Source organism: Mixophyes fleayi, chromosome 11, assembly GCF_038048845.1.
Source record: "Mixophyes fleayi isolate aMixFle1 chromosome 11, aMixFle1.hap1, whole genome shotgun sequence".
Classification (NCBI taxonomy): domain Eukaryota; kingdom Metazoa; phylum Chordata; class Amphibia; order Anura; family Limnodynastidae; genus Mixophyes; species Mixophyes fleayi.
Genome location: NC_134412.1, coordinates 6,312,535 through 6,334,957, shown reverse-complemented (window position 1 = coordinate 6,334,957; position 22,423 = coordinate 6,312,535). Strand labels below are relative to the sequence as shown.

General features: G+C 37.8%; 1 protein-coding gene across 1 annotated transcript in view; it reads right to left on the bottom strand.

Annotated features, from left to right (window-relative positions):
• The window catches only part of LOC142107444 (IgGFc-binding protein-like), a 45,306-nt gene extending 24,025 nt beyond the window's left edge, over positions 1-21,281 (bottom strand). Inside the window, exons 1-5 of the mRNA XM_075190879.1 lie at positions 21,125-21,281; positions 9,697-9,750; positions 1,521-2,750; positions 751-1,091; positions 49-622 (exon numbers count right to left, since the gene is read on the bottom strand). Coding sequence (XP_075046980.1) covers positions 49-622; positions 751-1,091; positions 1,521-2,750; positions 9,697-9,750; positions 21,125-21,281 — 2,356 coding nt within the window. The remainder of the gene's footprint in view (positions 1-48; positions 623-750; positions 1,092-1,520; positions 2,751-9,696; positions 9,751-21,124) is intronic.
• Positions 21,282-22,423: the final 1,142 nt, after the last annotated feature.

The following is a 22,423-nucleotide window of genomic DNA, read 5'->3' as shown; positions in this document are numbered from 1 at the left end:
GAAAGATGGCATCAAAGATAGTGGTAAGATGTTTTGTTTTCAACTTACGACATCCAGACAGTTGTCTCCATTCTCCGATCTGAACCTTGCTTCTCTGGCAGGCATCGGCATAAGTTTTCAAACTCTGGCACAGAATCTGCTTGGAACCTGCATTCATGCACAAATCATATACACAATTATCCAGGTAAGTTTTTGGATCTATGACAGAATGGCATTGACGGAAGGGGCCATCAAGCACCTTAGATAAAAGGCCACAACTTTGATCACTTGAGTATGTTTGTTGGGTTTCAAGAGGACATGTCTTGCATTCCCCGTTACAGTTGTGCCAGCAGAACCTATCTCCATCTTCCACTTTCCAGCTTTTGCCAAAGTCGATCAAATTAGGAGCCTGATTGCCATCTGATTTGTACAGGTCATCTGAAGGGTTTCCATTGTAGTTGCCACATAAGCCACAAACACTTCCAAAGAAGCTGCTGGAGATATATAATTTTAGGACTGAGTTCCAGTCATAGTATACCTTCAAGGTAAAGTCGGTTTCAAGGACAAGAGAGCTGCCAGACTGATATATCCGAATCTGTCCATCATTCAGACTTAAGGGGAGACGTTGACGTTGGTTATTCACCTGAAGAGGAGTAAAAGTAAAAAGATTGGAAATCATTAGTATGCACAATGCCTCATTTATTTGTTTGGCTGTATGCATTTATTAAAGATATCTCATCCATGTTCAGACGACTAAACTTTTCAACTTACCCTTACAAAGCCATACTCATATCTCACTATGGATATGGTATAATCGTATGCTTTTACTGTAACGTAGCTGACGTAGGCAACACGGGTACTGCCTCGATTTTCATTCTTGGCTTCAACACTAAAAGTTGGTAGGCTACTGTCACTACCACACGTTTTGGCAATGGTGTAACTGCAAGTGCCTTGGAAGTCATAGAAACGACCATCAAAAGTGCGGTAATGGGGATCACCAACGGCATGACAATAGGCTTCAGAGTCTGGAAGACATGTTGGTTTCCCATTGGTCATCTTGCATGTCTCTCTAGCTCTGCATGTTGTGGTGCTGCAAGATGGAGTCGAGATACCTGAAAAGAGCATAAAAGAAGATGATTAAATTTGTAGAGTAGAGTTTGGGGTAACTGTGGTTCAAAATTTAAATGGAAGTGATTATCATGTGAATTCAATTTAATCGATTCATGTTAATACTCCATCATGCATAAACCATCTTCTCTGCAGTAAAAAATTCCCTGAAGATATGTCCTATACTATCTGCTGGTGAAGTCACTTAGCCAAAGTTCGCAAACAAATAATCCGATTCTCTAATTTTCCAATCTGCTAATCTAAGTAGCAACTTTGGCAATATATATATATATATATATATATATATATATATATATATATATATTGCTTGATACTGATTACCAGTGGACTAGACTTACAGGATGAACTGTTGCTAATGAAACTTGTATAACATTCTCTGCTTTTGCAAAAAAAACTAATGACAGTAAACTTACTATTAACACACGTAGCTGGGGACCCATAGCTGTTCTGATTGATAAATCCATAAGACAGCAACATGAAGGGCGAAGATTGATCCTCCATCAGTTGGAAGTTGAAGACTTTTCCTAATTTCACAACTGACCATGAATAATCTGTTCCAGGGATATTCTTCCACGATAAATCTAGGACAGGGCTTTTGTTCATGCTGATTTTAGTGATGTCTGCAGTCTTGGCCACTATTGAGCCATAGTTTTCAAAGTCTTGTTGACTGTAGATGAAGTACGAAGTACAATAGCTGCTAACTGGTGGGATAGTCATCAACGTAGGGTCATACTGTACTAGAAATCTGTCTGACCAACCAGTACAGTAGTGAATAACTTGGATTCCGGCACTGGCAGTAAGGTAAATGGGTGTTTGGGCCGGGAGTTCCATCTGAAAAACTTGCCCTGCATTTAAGCTCTGGGTGTATTTCATTGCACCAATTTGGTACTCAATATTTGTGCTCTGGGAAGCTGCTACGTATACAATATCAGTCTTTGTCTGTAAGAAGATTGGAGGTATGATGAAAGCTGTACCCCAACTAGAAACTGGCCTGAGTTGTTCATATACATGATTGCACTTGGTGTTCTTCCATGTGCACGTGTGCCCACTCAGAACTGCCACCGGTTTCTGAGATACTACTCTGGTACCTGTGAGATCATCTTTACTGAGGAGTTGAAGAGCATTGTAAGCTTCTAGAAGGACCGTGATCTTTCCTCCCGCTGGATAACGTATCTCCTGATATGTGACTGCTCCAGTGAGGTAAATGTCAACATTGGTTGGTTCTTCATTGTTGACTACAGAGAACTCCTTGAACCCATCATCAGGGCCACCCAAAGGTGTCACCACATAGTAGACGGTGCCAAGGTCTGACGAGGGATACACAATGCTAGTGTCAGCACTTAGGTACTTGTAGTTCATAGACAGGACTGAGATATCTTTATCAGCCTTGACTACAATTACATTGCATGACTTAGTGACACCAGGTAACTCGGCAAATGCAGGGATCTGAACTGTGAAAGTTGATCGATCATTTACAGTTAAGACCTGTTTGAAGGTGGATTTGTTCATCCACACTGTTACTGTAGTTGAAGGGCTGTAGCCTGTGATGAAGAGCTTTAAGTTGGCAGTACTATAAGTTAACTGGTAATTCTGCATAAAGACAGTAACAAAATCCTTGCCCAGTGGGCCCGCTGAGCAGGTTCCTGAAATTAGAGCAGAAGACATAACACATTATTGCTCAGCATAGTGCCTAACTTGGGAGATTTATTCTATAAGAAGAGATATTCTGAAGTCCCTATTGTTGGTGGTTTGGGAGTGCCGTAGTGTTGCTCTGGTCAACCCCTTTGGTATTTTATATATTTTGAAGGGTTGATAAAGCCTTCAGGCGACTTTCACCATTTCTAACCAAAATAATTTGCTATTCTAACTAGTTCTTGACCAGAGTAAGGACCATCTGTTAGAGGCACTTTGCAATTGTTAAATCGCTTACATTGAAAATCATGCAACTAAAATGTATATACTTTTATTTTTTTATTTTTTATGTATTTATTTATTAAGTGATGTTTGTTATTTTACTATATATATATTAGATTTATAAACTTTAATGCTTTTTAGTTGCAGTGAGACCTTCTTCAGTTAGGAAATCTCCTTCTCTCACATATCATCGCCACTGTCACTTGTGTATGTGACAAAACAGCAAGTTTAAAACTTTTCACTGAGCTGTATGAAATAATTTACTCAATATACAGTACAGTATATACAATATGTGCTCAATGAAAGGATTTACTACTAATAAACACCTAGCCCACCATAATAAAAGCAGTCTCTGAAAAATATTCACAACTGATAAACTTCTAAAACTTTTCCATATATAATTGTAAGTTTTGCTGCTACCCTAGATAATTGTATTTTAAGTGAGCATGGTATTTATGTATCTGTGCAAATTCATCAATAGACAACAATGAAGATGTTATTGTTCTTGAGAATGATCAGGATGCTGGATTATAGCACATTTAAGTGTGTATCTACAATAAGGCTAAAGGCTAAAGGTATTATGACATAGAATGTTCTGTTTGTTGACTAAAGTAATTCTGTCTCCAGAAGCAAACCCTGGGTACATAGACCAATAAACCATGTGACAGTTATATAGAATGTATTTATATATACAGAAGAATGAAGGGTGTTCAGGTTATGCAAATAGAAAGTGAGATATGGTAAATTCTAAGAGCAAATATTACATTTCTTTATTTTTTAAGCAAGATTGGATAACTGACAACTGCAGTGGCAGGGAAAGATAGTAGTTAAAGTCCCCATAGAAGGGTAAAATATGGGTTGGAGGCAGATGGTATGGAGCCATCATCATCATCATTAATTTATATAGCGCCAACATATTCCGTAGTGCTGTACAATTGGGGACAAACACAGTAAACTAATAAACAAACTGGGTAAAACAGACAAAGAAATGAGAAGACCCTGCTCGCAAGCTTACAATCTATGGGACAATGGGAGTTTGATACATGAGGTTAAGTCTACATTTTGCATTTCGGCCCAGCCAGACTGCAAAGGTAAAAGTGACTCATAAGCGAAGTGATCCTGTCACACAACAATGTTGGTCAGGGGGTAGTCGTCTTGTGTGAAATTGTGTAACAGATGGTAATAGGGTATTGTAGTGAGGTTAAGAGGGTGGTTGAGGAATATTATAAGCTTATCTGAAGAGGTGGGTTTTTAGAGAACACTTGAAAGTTTGTAGACCAGAGGAGAGTCTTATTGTGTGAGGGAGAGAATTCCATAGAGTGGGTGCAGCCCGAAAAAAGTCCTGTAACCGGGAATGAGGGTGGATGAGAGACGCAGATCTTGTGCAGAACGGAGTTGCTGAGTTGGGAGATATTTTGAGACAAGAGAGGAGATGTATGTTGGTGCAGCTTTGTTGATGGCCTTGTTGGTTAGTAAAAATATTTTATATTGGATTCTGTAGAAACAGGCAACCAGTGTAGAGACATACAGAGTGATTCAGCAGAGGAATATGGAAACTGGTCACAGGAGAATGAACCAAAGTCACGTCATCTTAAGATTATGTATGTAGAGGCTATGTGTGCACCATGCAAGGAGCATTCCAGGATAGCCGGAGGGGTGAGATACCCCATTGGGAGATTATACCAGGGGAAGAGGAGAAGGCTAGATGTAACTGAAGAGAGAGTGATGTAGTTTTAATCCCAGAATAAAAAAGTGTCAGATCTGGGGCTTCTTTACAAAGTGACATAATTGAGGACCATGTAACTAAGTTCTGTGCAGGAGCAAAATATATAAAACAAGTGATCCTTTACTGCTTCAATCACTGTTGATTATTTACTAACAAAAAATGCAAAGTAACCAACATCAATAAAGAATTTGTTATTCCACAACAGAGTACAATTTACAACTTGGTTGCTTTAGGCTGCTTCACATTTTTAATAGAATTGGTGCACAGTTAGGCGGAGATTCAATTGTCGGCGTTGTGGTGCGCAGACATCGCGCTGCTCACATTGCCATCAATTACGGTAGGAACCTCTGCTCATTTGGGGTGTAAGGAAAAATGAGGTTGAGATTTCTGTCTAATCTCCGCCGCGAGGTGACGTTCCGGAGACACCTAGGGGTAAATGTATCATAGTCCGGTTTCTTCAAGTCCCGCGAGTTCGGCGAGATGACAGCTAAAATTTAAAGCGGCGCTGCCTTGTAAAGGGAAACTTCCCTTTACAAGATAGCGCCGCTTTAAATTTTAGCTGTCATCTCGCCGAACTCACGGGACTAGAAGAAACCGGACTATGATACATTTACCCCCTAGAGTCTGATTGAATCTTCCCTTAGAGAAGTTAGCAAACATTAAAACTACACCGTAAATCATCTTTGTCAATAAACTGATATTCACAAAAATGTTTAAGACAGTTTTGTACAGTAGGTAAGTTACCTTAACGTTATTCTTATAAAATGTTGTGTCCATGGTAGCCCAAACAGTATAAAAACCAGACTAAAATCAGCCTTATACAATTGGTGCAATTTTTATAACTCATAAAATTTATACTTTTTCTTCCATTTTAAATTTTTTTTATATAGGCAAGTCCCCATGTGCCCAAGTCTGCCTGAAGTTTATATCTGTGTGATTTATAATCTTTGTTATTAATTTTTTTTCTGCTGCACCTAAGAAAAGTTTGTTTAACAATCGATTATTTTTTTTTATATTAACTCATTGACTTGCCCTATAATGAAACTTTTAGCTTTGTTTGTTCTTATTGAAGTTAGTAATACCTTGGGGCTCATGTAGTGCCAAGAACGTAAGCAGGACAAGACAAATGCACGAAAAAGAGCATTTAATTGGCTCTTTGGTTGGACGCATGTGACGTTTTTAATGATATAATATCAGGTGAAAAACCTGTCTCGGTACTGGTTAAAAAATTACCAGTGCACGATATGCTTAACAATATCACAGGATCCAAGACTTGGAGGGGTCGGTGAATGGGCACATGTCCGTAGTCAATGTACCGTAACTTAAACTGCGTTATAAAAAGGGTGTAACAAAGGCAGCCACTGATAAGATCCCTGCACTGCCGGCAACACCTCTCAGACAATTTGAATTTCTCATTCCGGTGCTCCAGCATCCAAGTCTTAGATCCGGCGACATTGTAAAGCACACAGAAGAAAACAAGAAAGTTCTGATGTTGGATACACTGACAATTTCTTAGCCAGTACTGAGACAAGTATTTCACCTGATACTATATCATTAAAAACAAGCTTGATTTGCACTTCTAAAAGTTTGAATCTTATCGTTTATTAGTTCAATAATATAGCAATAAACTTTCCTCAGCAAAATATAATAAAATAAATGAAAGTCTAATCAAAGATTAGAAATCAGCATAGATAAGACTAAAATAGGGGGAAAGAAGATACCCCTTTGGGTCCTTATTTGTACCTCATTCAAATTAAAGTATTCTTTATTTCATCTCATTAATGAGGTCAGAATTGGGGTTTAAATGATAAGATTTTATCTATCAATATCCTAAATAATTCCTTGGGGAAATTACCTGTTCATATTCTTAACGCAGCCAGATGCCTTGTCGAAATAATGGAAAAACCCCTTCTAGACAACAACTCAAAAATAAAATTTGGTATTTGACATATATGGAAAAAAATTCTGCATATTTTAATAAAAAAAATTCATAAATTCTCCCAAATCTGGAGTGATTGGTTCATTTATACTAACCCCACTGGTCCCAAACCATCGTTTAACCAAGCTCAAAGTATATCATCCCTTTTCTCATAAATAATATTGAGTACGGATGAACAAAGAATCGTATTCCAAAATATCAGTCCACCGGGAGTCCCAGATTATGTCTCAACCCCACCTCCCTATTCCCCATTACTTCCCCCATTTATTACCTTATTTATTTGTCACACTCCCTTATATCTCTTAACATAACTTATTAATAACGTTCAATTATTATCTCTTGTTATTCTCTTTTTGTATATTTTAAGATGTTATTTAAGTAAGTATTTTATGAATTATATCAAATCTTTATAGCATGTGTGACAAAATTTTAAAAAGTATTAACAAAAATTAAAAAAAATTAATTTAAATTTAAAAGATTTTAGTGATCCTTACTACTTCTAAATTTGATATGTAATTTTTAGAAGGGAATTTTATTTATGTGAATTATTTATCTCATATTCAGATATGTCCACCACCACCGTTTGCACTAGCTGTAAGTGGACTTTGATTAGTTTCTCATTTCTTTTCATGCTAATCTTATCTCATATTTAAATTTTCTAAGAAGACAAACATGTAGTGCTGCACTGTCCCTGGTGGCGAGCTTAGACCATATTTATTTCTCAAATGTAAATTTTTTTTTTGTTGGAATTTCAGCTCATATAGAGAAGTAATATTGTCTAGGGATTTGTTATATCAAAAGATAATTTAAATTTAAATAAGTCCCTATATGATAAGCTATAAATCCATGTTCACACTTTTGCCAGTACGCTTTGGTTACGATATTATTAGAACTTTTCATTTGGTTAATCCAGAGTTCATTAGACCGCTTACTCATAGAACCTCAAAGAAACTGCTATTACATGTGTTTGCATTCAGGAGCAACTGTAAAATTTATTTTATGTACAGTAGACATTCATAAGATACTAATAAATATATTTCATGGGGGGAATAAAAAATGCTTTTTTTTTTTGCAATTTTTCAATTTTTTATCTTCAATGCCTATATTATTAATAGGTGACATGAATTCAATAGTTTTTTGTGCATTCTATTGTGACTTAGAGTCTTGTCTAGTAGAGTAGAATGGACCTAGACCCACATTCATCATCACATATATTCACATCCGCTCCTTCTTGAGTCATTGAGGAAAGCAAAACATAACAAAGGAGTGACTTTGCACCTGGGCAAAACCATGTTGCATTGGAGGGGGAGGTAAATTTAAAATGTGGGGGCAGATTTATAGTTGGGGTGGGTCATGTCCGAAATCAACTTTACATTTCAGTGTTTGAAATAAAGTTATCAAGTACTTGTGTGCTACATGAAAAAACAGCTAGTATTTTCTTTATGTGCAAAATAATCAACTAATTTGCACCCCTTACATTGTTACATGGTTTGTCCAAGAGCAAATGTACTCCTTTTTTTGCTTTGCTCTTCTTAATGACTCAGAGCCTTTATAACCATGACATTGGAAAGCAGTTACTAGAGGCAGTATTGTGATAATGCTTGGGAAAGGCTAATACCTTGGATGTTAAGTAATCATGAAATGATAATGTACTAAATAATGGATCAGTCAAGCGAGCAAGCAATAAAGTTAATTAAGGGTTAGAAGCATATCAAGCTAAAGGGTGTAAATCTGCACCTGGATAAACCACGTTGTGATGGACGAGGTGCAAATGAAGCTTTTCTTCTTGCATGGAGGAATAATACTGCCTGATATAGCATGTCGAATCTAACACTGTGATTTAGAGTTGAGCTAGGTCAGGTCACCCCTGCATAGCAACATGTTTTGGTCAAGGGGAATAGCCCCACCTTGTAGCTGGATTAGCTACTAACTCTAACTGAGGTACTATATCTACACTAGAAAATCTTTCCCCATGAACTGTTTTAATTCTCTCCTTTCATAGACGAGTAATCACACATGTTTGCTTTTGCAACATGATTTTGAACCTCAATGGACCTGAAGATAAGTCTTTGAAATAAGTGTTCTGGTCCATTAAATTAAAAGCAATTATCTTATATGTTTTCTAGGTTGAATAAACTACACCTGCGTTGACAGATTGTTTTTCTTGGAATCTTTACCATATGTCATAAATCTATTGTTACACATTGCAGCCAGTTTTGTGAAACGCGTCTGTATCCCCCTCTCGCCTGAATTCTCCCCTCTACCACTTACTAATTTACCTAACTGGTGCACCCAGTCTTCCTAGGCTGTACTCTGACTGCAGAATAGAGAGGTAGCAAGATTTCATATTCCTTTCCTCGTTGAGTTACACTGTGCAATGGCACCATTGCTGCATGTGAAGAGAGATTTAAAATCCCCCTACTTTAGTCTACGGGAGGTGCGGTAAGACCATAGTCTTCGGGGCTGCAGGCAAAGTATCAAAACAGCATTTCACTGTATTCTGACATAAATCTACTTATCTCACCCCTGTTTGCTATAACGTAATCTATTATTCTTCACATGTGGCTAGTGGCAAAAGTCTTTAGACGTTTCCGTCTTAGCATGGTTGGTGTTTGAAGTGTAATGAATGTTGGGGTTGCATAAGTCTTAGTACTTACTTACAGTGTGATCACAAGAGTCTATCCTGTGGTTGGCATGTCTCTTTTACCAGATTGACGAAGCAGCCATATTAAAAAAAAATACAGTTTGGACTCTGCGAAAACTTTATTCTAACTCTTTTCTTCTGAACTAATAAGGATAAGAACTGCTGCTTCGTTGCAAAAAATTATGTGAGACCATGTAATATATTGTGTTGCACACCACAGGTGTTGAACTAACACATTCATAGAATGGACATATTGCGTGTGCGTGTAGAGGAAATTTTTGACAGGATGGGAGACAAGTGCTGAGATGTTATAGAGAGTGAAGGACATAGAAGAACAATAAATATAGATGTCTGTTTAGCACTCACCACACAGGAGAGCCAGCAAGGCCCACAGCTGCAGGACTGTCAATCTACCCATGGCTGCAAAGCAAAGAAACACACAAAAAATGATTTTCATAAAAATTACATTCACTCACGTCTGCCGCTCATTGCACTAGACTAATAATATCCTTGTGGCTTAAAATTTTGCTATGAGCTGTTATACTGAGCATTTAAACAAAAACATTCAAAAATAATTATTTTTAGTGGTTATTTCAACTGTGGGCAGTGGTCTGATGGACGTCTATTGGAAAGTGTGAGAACCAGTTGACCACGCATTTTGGGGGTTACTATTTGATCACGGAATCCCACAACATCTCTGTTGTTGACTAGTGAGGTGTCACTTTAAACTATTAAATTTAGGGACGGTGGGTGATGGGGAAGTGGGGGTGCTGTCTCATGTTGGCTCTTCCTTTCCTCCTCTCTTTCTGTTCCTTACATGCTGATATTTTTATATTTTCTTCTTTTCCTTACATTCTCACTTAAATGAAACTGGATTATAATAGTACTGGAGGGGTCTTTGATCTTACTGTATTGGGGTTTGGTTTCAATATTTTATGCAAATCATGAATATTAATCAGTCAGTGACTCAATGAGGTCAGAGGTTCTTAGTTAATTGATAGGCTGCATACTGGCTTAGCCCGGAAAGTGTCTTTCTCCATCGCATTTAGGTGAGAGGTCCACTTTAAATCTTACTCTTTAGATAAACTCTACCCAACTTTTTTTTAAAAAAATATTTATCTTAGTTCCAGGATTATTTCCACTTATTATCAGTAGATCATATATGATACATTAAATAGATACATTAAATCATAAGTAGATACATTAAGTAGATACATTATATATAAAGTAGATACATTAAAAATTAAATATAAATAAGTAGATACATTTAATCATGTATGTTGCTACAGTATTATGCAAGTCACATTCACCAATAAAGTACTTTTTAAATGATTTTCATCTTTTAAAGCCATTCTGAGAACAGCTGGGGTCAAGTACCGCCATAATACTTTAAATAGGATTCATAATGCAAAGGCATGGGAAAACATTTCTGGAGAAAGATGACGAATCAAACTGCTAGTAGTATCAATACCGGCATTAATACTTTTTTATATTGGGCAAAAAAAAGGTCAATTGCAACTGAAACCTTTAATAAATCGCCCTGCATCAGTGATAAATATTTCTAGCATGTACAATATGACACAATGCTTACATTATTCTACAAACTTTCAAAAGCAAACAGTTAGTTAATAAGTAATTTAACTTGATTATCGCATTTTTCTTTCTACTTTGCTAAAAGGTAATGAATTCATTGATCTGGCCACTTAGATAACGCCAGTAAAAGGAATCATTGTCTACATCTATATTAACTAAACCCAACGCAAATTCATCTGTAAAGTCCGAGGGCTGTGATGGCAACATTTCATACATGTATGTGTCTTAAGCATGACTTGTGGCTCGAGTAGGCAATTTGCTGAACTATAACTCCCAGCTGCTCCTTGATAAATTGTTGTAGAACTAGACGTTCAACAAGAGCTTAAGGGGTATATTTACTAAACTGTGGGTTTGAAAAAGTGGAGATGTTGCCTATAGCAACCAATCAGATTCTAGCTGTCATTTTGTAGAATGTACTAAATAAGGGATAACTAGAATCTGATTGGTTGCTGTAAGCAACATCTTCGATCTTTCAAACCCGCAGTTTAGTAAATCTAGCCCTAAGACTCTTGTTGGATGCTATTGACTTTAAGAATTAACCCTCGTGATAGGGAGTTTCTGGGAAAAAATAACATAGTGCTTAATGGATTAATCTCATAATATTTGGATAATATGTGTACATTTTTGGAAAGATTATTAGCTTATTGTTCTGGTAAACTGTATGGGTTCTAAATAAAACCCACAAGATTCTTGTAGAGGAAATATGCTTGTACATTAAATATGTTGATGAAGTAAATATTTTGCAATCGCTGGATTGTAATCCTCCCGTACCCTTTGTTTTCACATCTGCATTTCTGTCTACTTTGCATGTACCTGATTTCCGTGTGTTCTGTTTAACCCACTGCCTAAAGCTTCATAGCACTGTGTGGCTTTACAAATCAGTGACAATAATAACATAAGGTTAGCAGGCATGTCCTGCAACAATACCTATTGCCTGACCTTGCAAACTGTAAACTTAACTGTTAACTGTGAATGTTTAGCTGTAAAAGCGTAATAAAAGTCATATAAAACATATTCTAGTCAAAAGAGAGCATTGAACTGAAAAGTCTAAACACAAAAAAAAATGAAACACATATCTCAGGTGAACTGATGAACTGAGGGGGGACCCATAATGAGATAGGGGCAAAGCTGACTAAATGGTGCAAATTTATCCCTAAACCAGCCCTATTGCAATGCAAGGGGCACAACTATAATTTATGTTTGCATGCAGGGAAAAGACTGATTTTGCATGCAGTGCACAAATACTTGGCAGCTTTAATTTCACGCTGCAATTTAAAGTTGAGCTACGATGAGACCCCTTACCAACTCTAAAATTGGCCACGTATTTTACATTTGCCCCACGGATGCAGCACAACATGGTTTTGCCAATGTGCAAAATGACAACACATAGACACTCTTAGTTCTAAAGCTAAACGAGATTCTTTATGTGTTTGAGAGCAGTTTAATTGCAGTTTTGTGTGATGCACTATAGTCTACATGTAGTCAGTTTGCAGTTAGTACAACTCTTCAAGATGCATTTTCTATAACTCATCCCTTATAACATTAGCTCACAAACAGACTTATTTAAAGGAAGGTGCAGTGGATGAACAGAACTTATCTTGTCTTAGCAAAGGTGGTCTTGGCAAATTATTAAATCATCGACAATATTAAACACAGATCTATCATGAAAATTAATTTATGACTTTATTTGATTGTGTAAAGGAATGTTAAATGTCTTCTAGATGTGTTATATATAAATACTAGCTATTAAACAGATTGCTACTTGATAAAAAAAACAGAAATTGACATGCATGTATTAATTGAAAATCACTGCTTCATTTTACAATTATTATTTTTTACAGCGTTGACATATATCAGACTACCTTCTAATGGTCTGATATAATGCATCAGTATCAGGTAGAATGGTAAGGCAGTGTGTAATGACAGATAGACAGTAAACACATTACTTACCTATGGGGTGCCGTGGATATAAGACACACACAAGCCAAATTCCTTATATACCTTCATGAGATCTGAGAAGCCAATGGGCAAGGATTTGCGTACCTGGAGAACAGGTGTGACAGGGATCTCCAGTATTACAGTGAGGTTGGTACACAGGATAAGGTGTGGTGGTACAGGAATTACAGAGAAGAGATAGAGGAAAAATGAAAGGCATATGTTTAAACACATTACAAAAAAATCATATTTATTACGTACAACAGTACTACAAGTGTAAATAGAGGATAATGACAAGAATTGCTCAAGAAAGCTAATATAGACATTCTAGAAAATGTGAAAAAGACTGAGATTTGCTTGTGAAATGTGTTACTGGCAATAATGTTTTATATGAATTGCTCAGACTCAAAGGTTACTGTTTAAAAGTCTTGTTGAATATTCCAGCTTCTAGAGGGCCAATATTGTGTCTTTAGTGAGTCAGACCGTGTTTTTTGGGCAGGGGAGGTGGCTTGAAATTTTCCGTAATTAATTTAAACATGTTATACGTTAAAAACTAATGGTTTTTATGGTGTTGATAAACCTAATAAAACACAATTTTTTTACATTCAGGGAGCCAGCTTAAAGACAACCTGTCATATTCTATATAATACTTGTTTCAAATAGTGATTTGCTTAAGATTCCAAACTAATCGCGGATATTCTATGGTCTCTGCGCTCTGTATGCAAACGTGAGGTCTGTCGGCGCTCAGTCTACGCTATACTAACTTCGGGGCGCTCCTAAAGCATTTGGAAGGCAGGGGAGCTAATGTAAGAAGGAAGGGCATCATTTATTAAGGACCGTAAATACCAATAACTGTCGTATTTTGTGTAAAACGCACTGCGCATGCCCAGAAACGGAATATATGCAGTGAACGCAAGAACATCCAATTCAACTACGAGCGCAAAGGACACTTACGACAGGCTAAGTTTTCGTGGGCGGAATGGGGAGAGGACTGGGCGTATGCACGTAGTCAGTGTACAGTAGACATTAATAACATCCTAATAAATGTGTTTCATTAAAAACAAACTGGGAAAAAACTTTTTTGTTTTGTTTGTTTTACAATTGTTTGATTAATCCGCAGTGTTTGCCAACTCTAGTCCTCAGGGACCCCTAACAGAGCAGGTTTTCCATATCTCTTTGCTGGAGCACAGGTGTAGTCATTACTGACTGACACATTTTGAAAGATGCACAGGTGGTCCTAATTATTTCACTGGTCACCAGGAAAACCTGCACTGTTAGGGGTCCCTGACGACTGGAGTTGGGACACATTGGATTAATGACTATATTATTAATAGGTGACTATAATTGAATTTTTTTTGGGCTGTGCTTTCTGTTGTGACTTTATGTTCCACATATGTATTGTACGTATCCTAAGTGGATTGTGTCTGTCAGAGCAGAGGAGACTTAGGGGTATATTTACTAAACTGTGGGTTCGAAAATAGTGGAGATGTTGCCTATGGCAACCAGTTTAGATTCTAGTTACCATTTATTTAGTGCATTCTACAAAATGACAGCTAGAATCTGATTGGTTGCTGTTGGCAACATCACCACTATTTTCAAGCCCACAGTTTAGTAAATATACCCCCTAGAGTTCTATTCAACAAGAGACATTTCTTCAAATCCGCTTGTAGTTGAGCATATGCCCACATTACAGGACTTTTAAAAAAATAAAACAAAAAGGCACAATACTCCTATTTAACGCACCTTAAAGAATCAGGCCCCACGTGCTTAGGTGTAAGGGCAAAATGTGGGAGAATTATACCTTTATACTATAAAAAAGTACTAAGGACTCCAGTGCTGAGCCACTGATTGAGTAATAAAATTGCCTGATACATCTTCGAACGCAATGTGAACGCGACTTGATATTTTTTTTTAAAAACGCACATAATTTGTATGCCCATGTTCAAATACAAGCAGATCTCAAGAAACATTTCCATTTGAATCTAGATATACAGTAAGTACGCTATGCTTATACTCTACTTGCCGTATGTAGACAGACAGAACACAAAGATTTCATAAAACAAATTTACAACCCTCTATAGTATAATCGCTAATAAAAAGATATGCTTAAAAAAATGTTTTGTTTTTTTTCATGAAATACCTAAATCCGGATGTTCTTGATGCCTACTGCAGATAAAATGCATTTTTATAGTTTTTCTTACTTGTATGTTCTGGCATACATAGGGGTTGTCATAAGTGTCGCTCGGCACTTTCACCCAACCTGTAGCTGGTGCAAATGATACGGCTCAAAAACACACGCCTAAGAGATGCCCTGAACTTGATTCGGCTCCATGCACAAATGCTTTCATTCGGCACACCCTTAATATACATTGCCTATGTTAGTCCGAACATTTCAAATCTCCCCCGCCATTCAGATCATGGCAGTCAGAAGTGGGATTTGCTTGAGGACATGAATTGCATGCCATTGAGTCCCTTGGCGCAAGTCCGTTCTGGCGCGTGCGCAGAGCAGTTTAGCGCAAGATACGGCGCGTTGCGCTCAAATATGAATCAGGTCCTAAATGCTCCAGTGGGTAAAATATGGTCATATTTATTTTATTGTCAAATTGGGCATATTCATGCAAAATGTAGACTTAACTTCATGTATCAAACTCCCATTGTCCCATAGGTTGTAAGCTTCTGAGCAGGGCCTTCTCACCTCTATGTTTGTTTTACCCAGTTTGTTTCTTACTGTATTTGTCCCCAATTGTAAAGCGCTATGGAATATGTTGGCGCTATAAAAATAAATGATGATGATGATGATGATGATAATGATATGGTGTTAGCACTTATATTATCCATTTGTTATTTAATGATGTTGGACATGGATAATGCTGGAGGCTACCAAAACATTAGACCATCCACAGGAGTAAACCAACCTGTATCTTATCAGAGAGGTAGCATTTTGCAAGGCTAGATCCAGCTGTAGTCAATCAGAGCAGTAAACAAACAATTAACCTACCAGTATGTTTTTAGACTTGTGTTAGGTAACTGGAGCCCTCGCAGGAAGCCCACGTAAACACGGGGAGAACATACAAATTGCACACAGAAGGGAATATAGGAAACCTTAAAACATTCACAGAGCTGAGATGACCTCTATCCAATAAATGCATTAAACTTTTATAGAGCTAGACCAATCAGGACATTAGAGCATTTGCACAGCTAGACTGACCTGTAGCCGGAGTATTATAATATTCACAGAGCTTAACCGACTCGTAGCCAATCAAAGCATTAGAATATTCACATTATCTCTCGGCTCATGTGTCTGTAAATACCGTTAAACACTCTGCGGTGCCGGTAAACATTTGCAATCGTTTATTTTCATAACACTTTGCACCTTGCTGTTTTTTAAGGTGCTTTGGATTAGTGTCAGTTTGCCTTCTTGTTATCCATTTTCATCCCTTGCACATCCACACGTTCCCATTGGGGAATGATCATGAGAATGCTCACAGCAGAACAGAGTATTTCATGTTATGAGAGTGCTGATCTTCTGGGAGTGACCAGGCCACTTGTGTGAGTGCGCTAGTGAGGACAGGGCTACATGTGACACATACATTGCCACTGCGTGAGGAGGAGAATGGAGAGAAACAGGATGCGGCAGACTGCCAGTTAGAACTTAGAATGAGCAGGGTCTTTCGGCAGCACAGAGTAGTCATGTGAGGTGGAGAATGGAGGCAAGAGGGAAGGCACTGGCTGAGGGTTAGGTAGTGGAATGAGATTTATAAAATGAAGTTCATATATACAACTTGTAATTAATGAAGGAAGGTACTTGAGGCAATCATTCTACAGCTCAATCTGTATATTAGGTCTTATATATTTATATATATATATATATATATATATATATATATATATATATATATATATATATATATATATTTATTCTCTGTTCGTTTATGATTCTATTTATCACCCCCTAGAGGGCTCCAGCTTAATTTCCACTAAGGTCCCATTTGATCTAAAATCAGATCCGTTAACACGTACACTCATAGCCCTACACTCAGTTTTATAATGTATCCATTGGGAGTTTTCTGATCAAAACCATTTCATTTAGTTATTGATTACAAATTTGTATTTTCTGCTATGTAGTAGATAAAGGACAACACGACTACTCATCTTGGATGTTTGTGGACTGGAGATACAGTTAGTTTACTATAACATTTTTGTTATGAGGAATATTGACATCTAAATACATTTTATGTGAGCAAACTGAATTGATTGTAATGGACACAATTATATAGTTCTGGTTCTACAAGCAACTGGATCATTGGTTACTTACTTTCCAAACATGGCTCCTTCATATGTTGAATAAGAAATTACTACATCATTTTTTTCATTTCTTATTTGTGATAGGAGATTAGATTGATTGCATTTTAGGACTTGGTAGTGACAGTATGTCCTCATCTGTAAAAAAAACTGATTAAAATGAGGGTGTATGCCTGGACTCATTCTTCTAATTGACGATATGTGACAGCTGCATTCTATGTGACAACTATTCAGTCTTTGATACATCCATTCATTAATAACAACCGGTTTCTTAAGAAATGTGATTGTTTGTAGACATAGCTTATGTATAGCCTTGGGCTAACAAACACAACATGACAAACCAGCGCGGGGGCGGGGGAGGGCTGGGGAGCCTTATTTATTGCAGAGAAAAAATATGCCAGAAATACAAAACATGAACCAAATGTCCCCCACACCTCCGGTGGGTGTATGAAATCTTCTTCAATGAAATCTTCTTCCATGAATTGGGATCCCAATTCCAAAAGGTGTAGGCCAACACGAGTGATGATGCGTTATAAGGTGTACAAGTCTTAAGCCATCTTAATGGGACTGTATACTTTCATTGCTTTAAGTTACAAGCTTCACTGAGCCATTTAAGGAGTAATGAAGGAACGGGGGGGGGGGGGGTATTCAGTGAAAAAGAGGTTGGCTTTTGACTGCTTGTGAGCATTAAGGATCAAATGTGAACTGTAAAGATTAAAAAGTCAAAAAATGTGCATTAAACCTTCTTTGGATTTCAGTATCATCTGTATGCGGATGATACACATATCTATCTATCCTCTCCTGATCTTTCACCATCTGTGTTGTCTTGCGTTACTGACTGTAATTCTTGGATGTCTTCTCGCCAACTCAAACTCCCATAGATTGTAAGCTTGTGAGCAGGGCCCTCTTACCTCTCTGTCTGTCTGTATTACCCAGTATTGTTTTATTAATGTTTCTTCCCAATTGTAAAGCGCTACGGAATTCGCTGGCACTATATAAATAAATGTTGATGATGATGGTGATGATGATTAAACCTTGCAGCTCAATAGAATGTTTTGTCGCTCAAACTGAAACCTTGAAATTTGGCGAATCTTGCAATCTGCACCATTTTGTCACCCATTAGGATAAAACAAACGGGATCCGGAATAAACACTGGGATACCGGAAGAAATGGCTTTAGCGGAGCCAGAGACATTTTCCGCCTTTAAACATAATCCCACTATGGGGAAGATTCAATCCTATGAGTAGAGACGCAGGAGCCTCATAGAGGAGAAAAAAATAAGCGAACATTCCAGAACCGTATTAACCCGAAGTGCGAGCAGGAGCACATTGCACGAGGATCCCCTCACCACTTTGAATTCAGTTGCTGGTGATATACTGCCGGACATCACCGTGATGTCTGGTTGCACAAACTGCCAATCAATACGATACAGAACTCTTCCGCCATTTGTCTCCGCGGACACCCCACTATCTGCCTCCGTGGACATCCCACTATGTGCCTCTGCGGACACCCCACTATCTGCCTCCGTGGACACCCCACTATGTGCTTGTTACTTTGTGTCACAGAACAAAATATATACAATTGGTAACTCATCTCCTCGTGTTCAAATGGTTTAGAATCATTATAAACAATAAGCAAAGGAAGAGATATTGACCAGGATTGCTGTTAAGTGTTTCACCTTTATCCACGTATGTAATATAACTTACAGCTCTGGTTCAGCAGGCTGGAGCAACATAACTACTACATTACAGGTATAACTACCTCTTACAGATATGTACGAAAATTACTGGTTATAATGATTGACCTGTTCGTTTGTCATGTGAAGATAAGGGAAAACTTGCTCTACCTGTAGAATAAGGTACACAAAATTCTAATTTTGACTTTGGATTTTATGGTTGTTTTTTTCAATTTTTACCAATGAAAACCACCTACTATGTTTGACCTATTAAAGAACCATCAAAAGTGTAATTTAGCAAGATCAAATGAAATCGAAAAACCAGTGAAACGTCAAAAAGTACAGGCTAGTAAACATCCTTAACAAATCATTGGCCAAAACCAAAAGGCAAAATATTAGAAGAAAAAGTAACATAAAAGTACATAAAACAAGTGAAAAAAATTAATATAAATAAATAATTTATTTACCATTTTACTGATAGTCAATGATAGTAATTTTCCTACAGAGAATAAAGGGTTTACATTTTTCCATAAACTAAGTGGTCAGAAAAATAGCCGTAAAGTCCCAATAATATTTTATAAGTAGGTCGAGGTGAGTGAATTATATATGTAGAATTGGCTTGTATGCTGGATTTGGAAGCAATATTGGTATTACTGATAGCTGCACACAAATTGCCTCTTTTACAATTAGGAATAAGTCCATCAATAGAGTGAAATTTTGTGTCTTGGAAATACCAATTTGTGCTCCAGGGAAGGGGTTGGGGGGCAAATTTAAAAGTTACAGGCAAATAGATGTTGGGAGGTGGTTTAAACCATTGTGTAAGAAAAATTTCCTAGTGTTTATGTTCTATATGCAAAATAGGCAGTATTTTACATGCATGCAAAAACAAAAATAGTATTTTGCGCTTGTCATCACCATCCTCTTCATCATCACCATCACCATCCTCATCATCAGATTACCATCCTTATCATCATCACCTCCTTATCATCATCACCATTACTATCCTCATCATCACCATCAGCATCATCATCATCACCATCACCATCCTCTTCATCACCATCACCATCCTCATCATTATTACCATCACCATCCTCATCATCACCATCAGCATCATCATCACCATCACCATCACCATCACCATCCTCATCATTATTACCATCACCATCCTCATTATCACCATCACCATCATCACCATCAGCATCATCAACATCATCACCATCACCATCACCATCCTCATCATTATTACCATCACCATCCTCATCATCACCATCCTCATCATCACCATCAGCATCATCAACATCATCACCATCACCATCACCATCACCATCCTCATCATTATTACCATCACCATCCTCATTAGCACCATCACCATCATCATCATCACCATCACCATCCTCATCATTATTACCATCACCATCCTCATCATCACCATCCTCATCATCACCATCAGCATCATCATCATCATCACCATCACCATCCTCATCATTATTACCATCACCATCCTCATCATCACCATCCTCATCATCACCATCAGCATCATCAACATCATCACCATCACCATTCTCATCATCATTACCATCACCATCCTCATCATCACCATCACCATCCTCATCATCACCATCAGCATCATCATCATCACTATCCTCATCATCACCATCACCATTCTCATCATCATTACCATCACCATCCTCATCATCACCATCACCATCCTCATCATCACCATCACCATCAGCATCCTCATCATTACCATCACCATCACCATCCTCATCATCACCATCACCTTCATCACCATCACCAGCACCATCCTCATTATCACCATCACCATCAGCATCATCATCACCATCCTCTTTATCACCATCACCATCCTCATCATTATTACCATCACCATCCTCATCATCACCATCAGCATCATCATCATCACCATCACCATCACCATCATTATTACCATCACCATCCTCATTATCACCATCACCATCATCATCACTATCCTCATCATCACCAGCACCATTCTCATCATCATCACATCACCATCCTCATCATCACCATCAGCATCCTCATCATCACGATCACCATCCTCATCATCACCATCACCATCACCATCCTCATCATCATCTCCATCACTATCCTCATCATCACCATCAGCATCATCATCATCATCTCCATCACTATCCTCATCATCACCATCAGCATCATCATCATCATTATCACCATCACTATCACCATCCTCATCATCACCATCACCATCCTCATCATCACCATCACCATGATCATCATCGCCATCACCATCACCATCCTCATCACCATCACCATTCTCATCTTCATCATCTCCATCATTATTAGTGTCATCATCATTTTTATAGTCTCTGGAATATAGTCTGTCACTGGCAGGGTTATTTGTACCCTTTGTCTCCTGTCTGTTGGTCCTGTCTGCCTGTCCCTGGTACATTAATCACTGCATATGTTGTTCTGTATTGTGCTATTTACTATGTTAGCTAAGTTTATTGCTGTATGCTCATTTGTGCCTAGGTATTGCCTGGTTTATGCATTAGTATTGTATTTAAGTATTACTACTGTATGTATCTGCCTTATAATTAAACATTGATAATGATGATGATGATGAAGGGCCGTCTTTTGAACCTTTTGGAGAGCTGAGAATCTCGGCTGTTACAATTTTTATGTGCATGTTTTCTTTGCAGGTGTCAAGATATCTTTGTGTTTGTTTTGTGACAATAAACACAGAAGAGTTGTTTCACCAGTTTTGTTTTCCCTTCAGTGGTCTTGCTACTTCTTTTCACTGTTGCCACTGTGGAATTCGCTGCTAAACTGGTCCCCTCGCGTGCGACACGATTATTTCCATGCAGATGTGGAGCACCTGGACTTTTTTTTCAACCTTTAATATGTTGCAGATGTGATGTAATTACACCACAACGCATTTTAAAGAGAAAAAATATATATCATATACTTTCACGCAGATAACTTAACTTACGAGCTAAAAGAGAATCTCTCTGACATTACTGATGAAGGTTTAAATTAACCTGACAATGCCATTAAAAGCAGAAACTTGTGAGGAATGGATTTTTGGTTCTGAACTTGACAAAAATTCTTCACTCTGAACTAGAGATGTTCACTGACCACTGTGTTTTGGTTTTGGATCTAGGTTTACCTTTTTTTTTATTTTTGGCAAAACCACCCTCGCGTGTTTTGGTTTTGGATCCCTGTTTTTTTCTAAAATCCCTATTTTTTTTCCTAAAATCACATAATTTGGCTCTTTTTTTTGTTCCTACATCATTATTAACCTCAATAACATGAATTTCCAATAATTTCCAGTCAATTTTTGTCAAGCGACAAGAACACTGCTACCCCTCCTGTTTCTGTATGAGCAATGGCACTGAGCAATGTCACTGGAGACTGGAGAGTGACAAGAACACTGCTACCCCTCCTGTTTCTGTATGAGCAATGGCACTGAGCAATGTCACTGGAGACTGGAGAGTGACAAGAACACTGCTACTCCTGTTTCTGTGTGAGCAATGGCACTGGATCTCCTGGGGAGGGAGGTACTTATGGAATCCAAAACCCGCAAGATCCAAC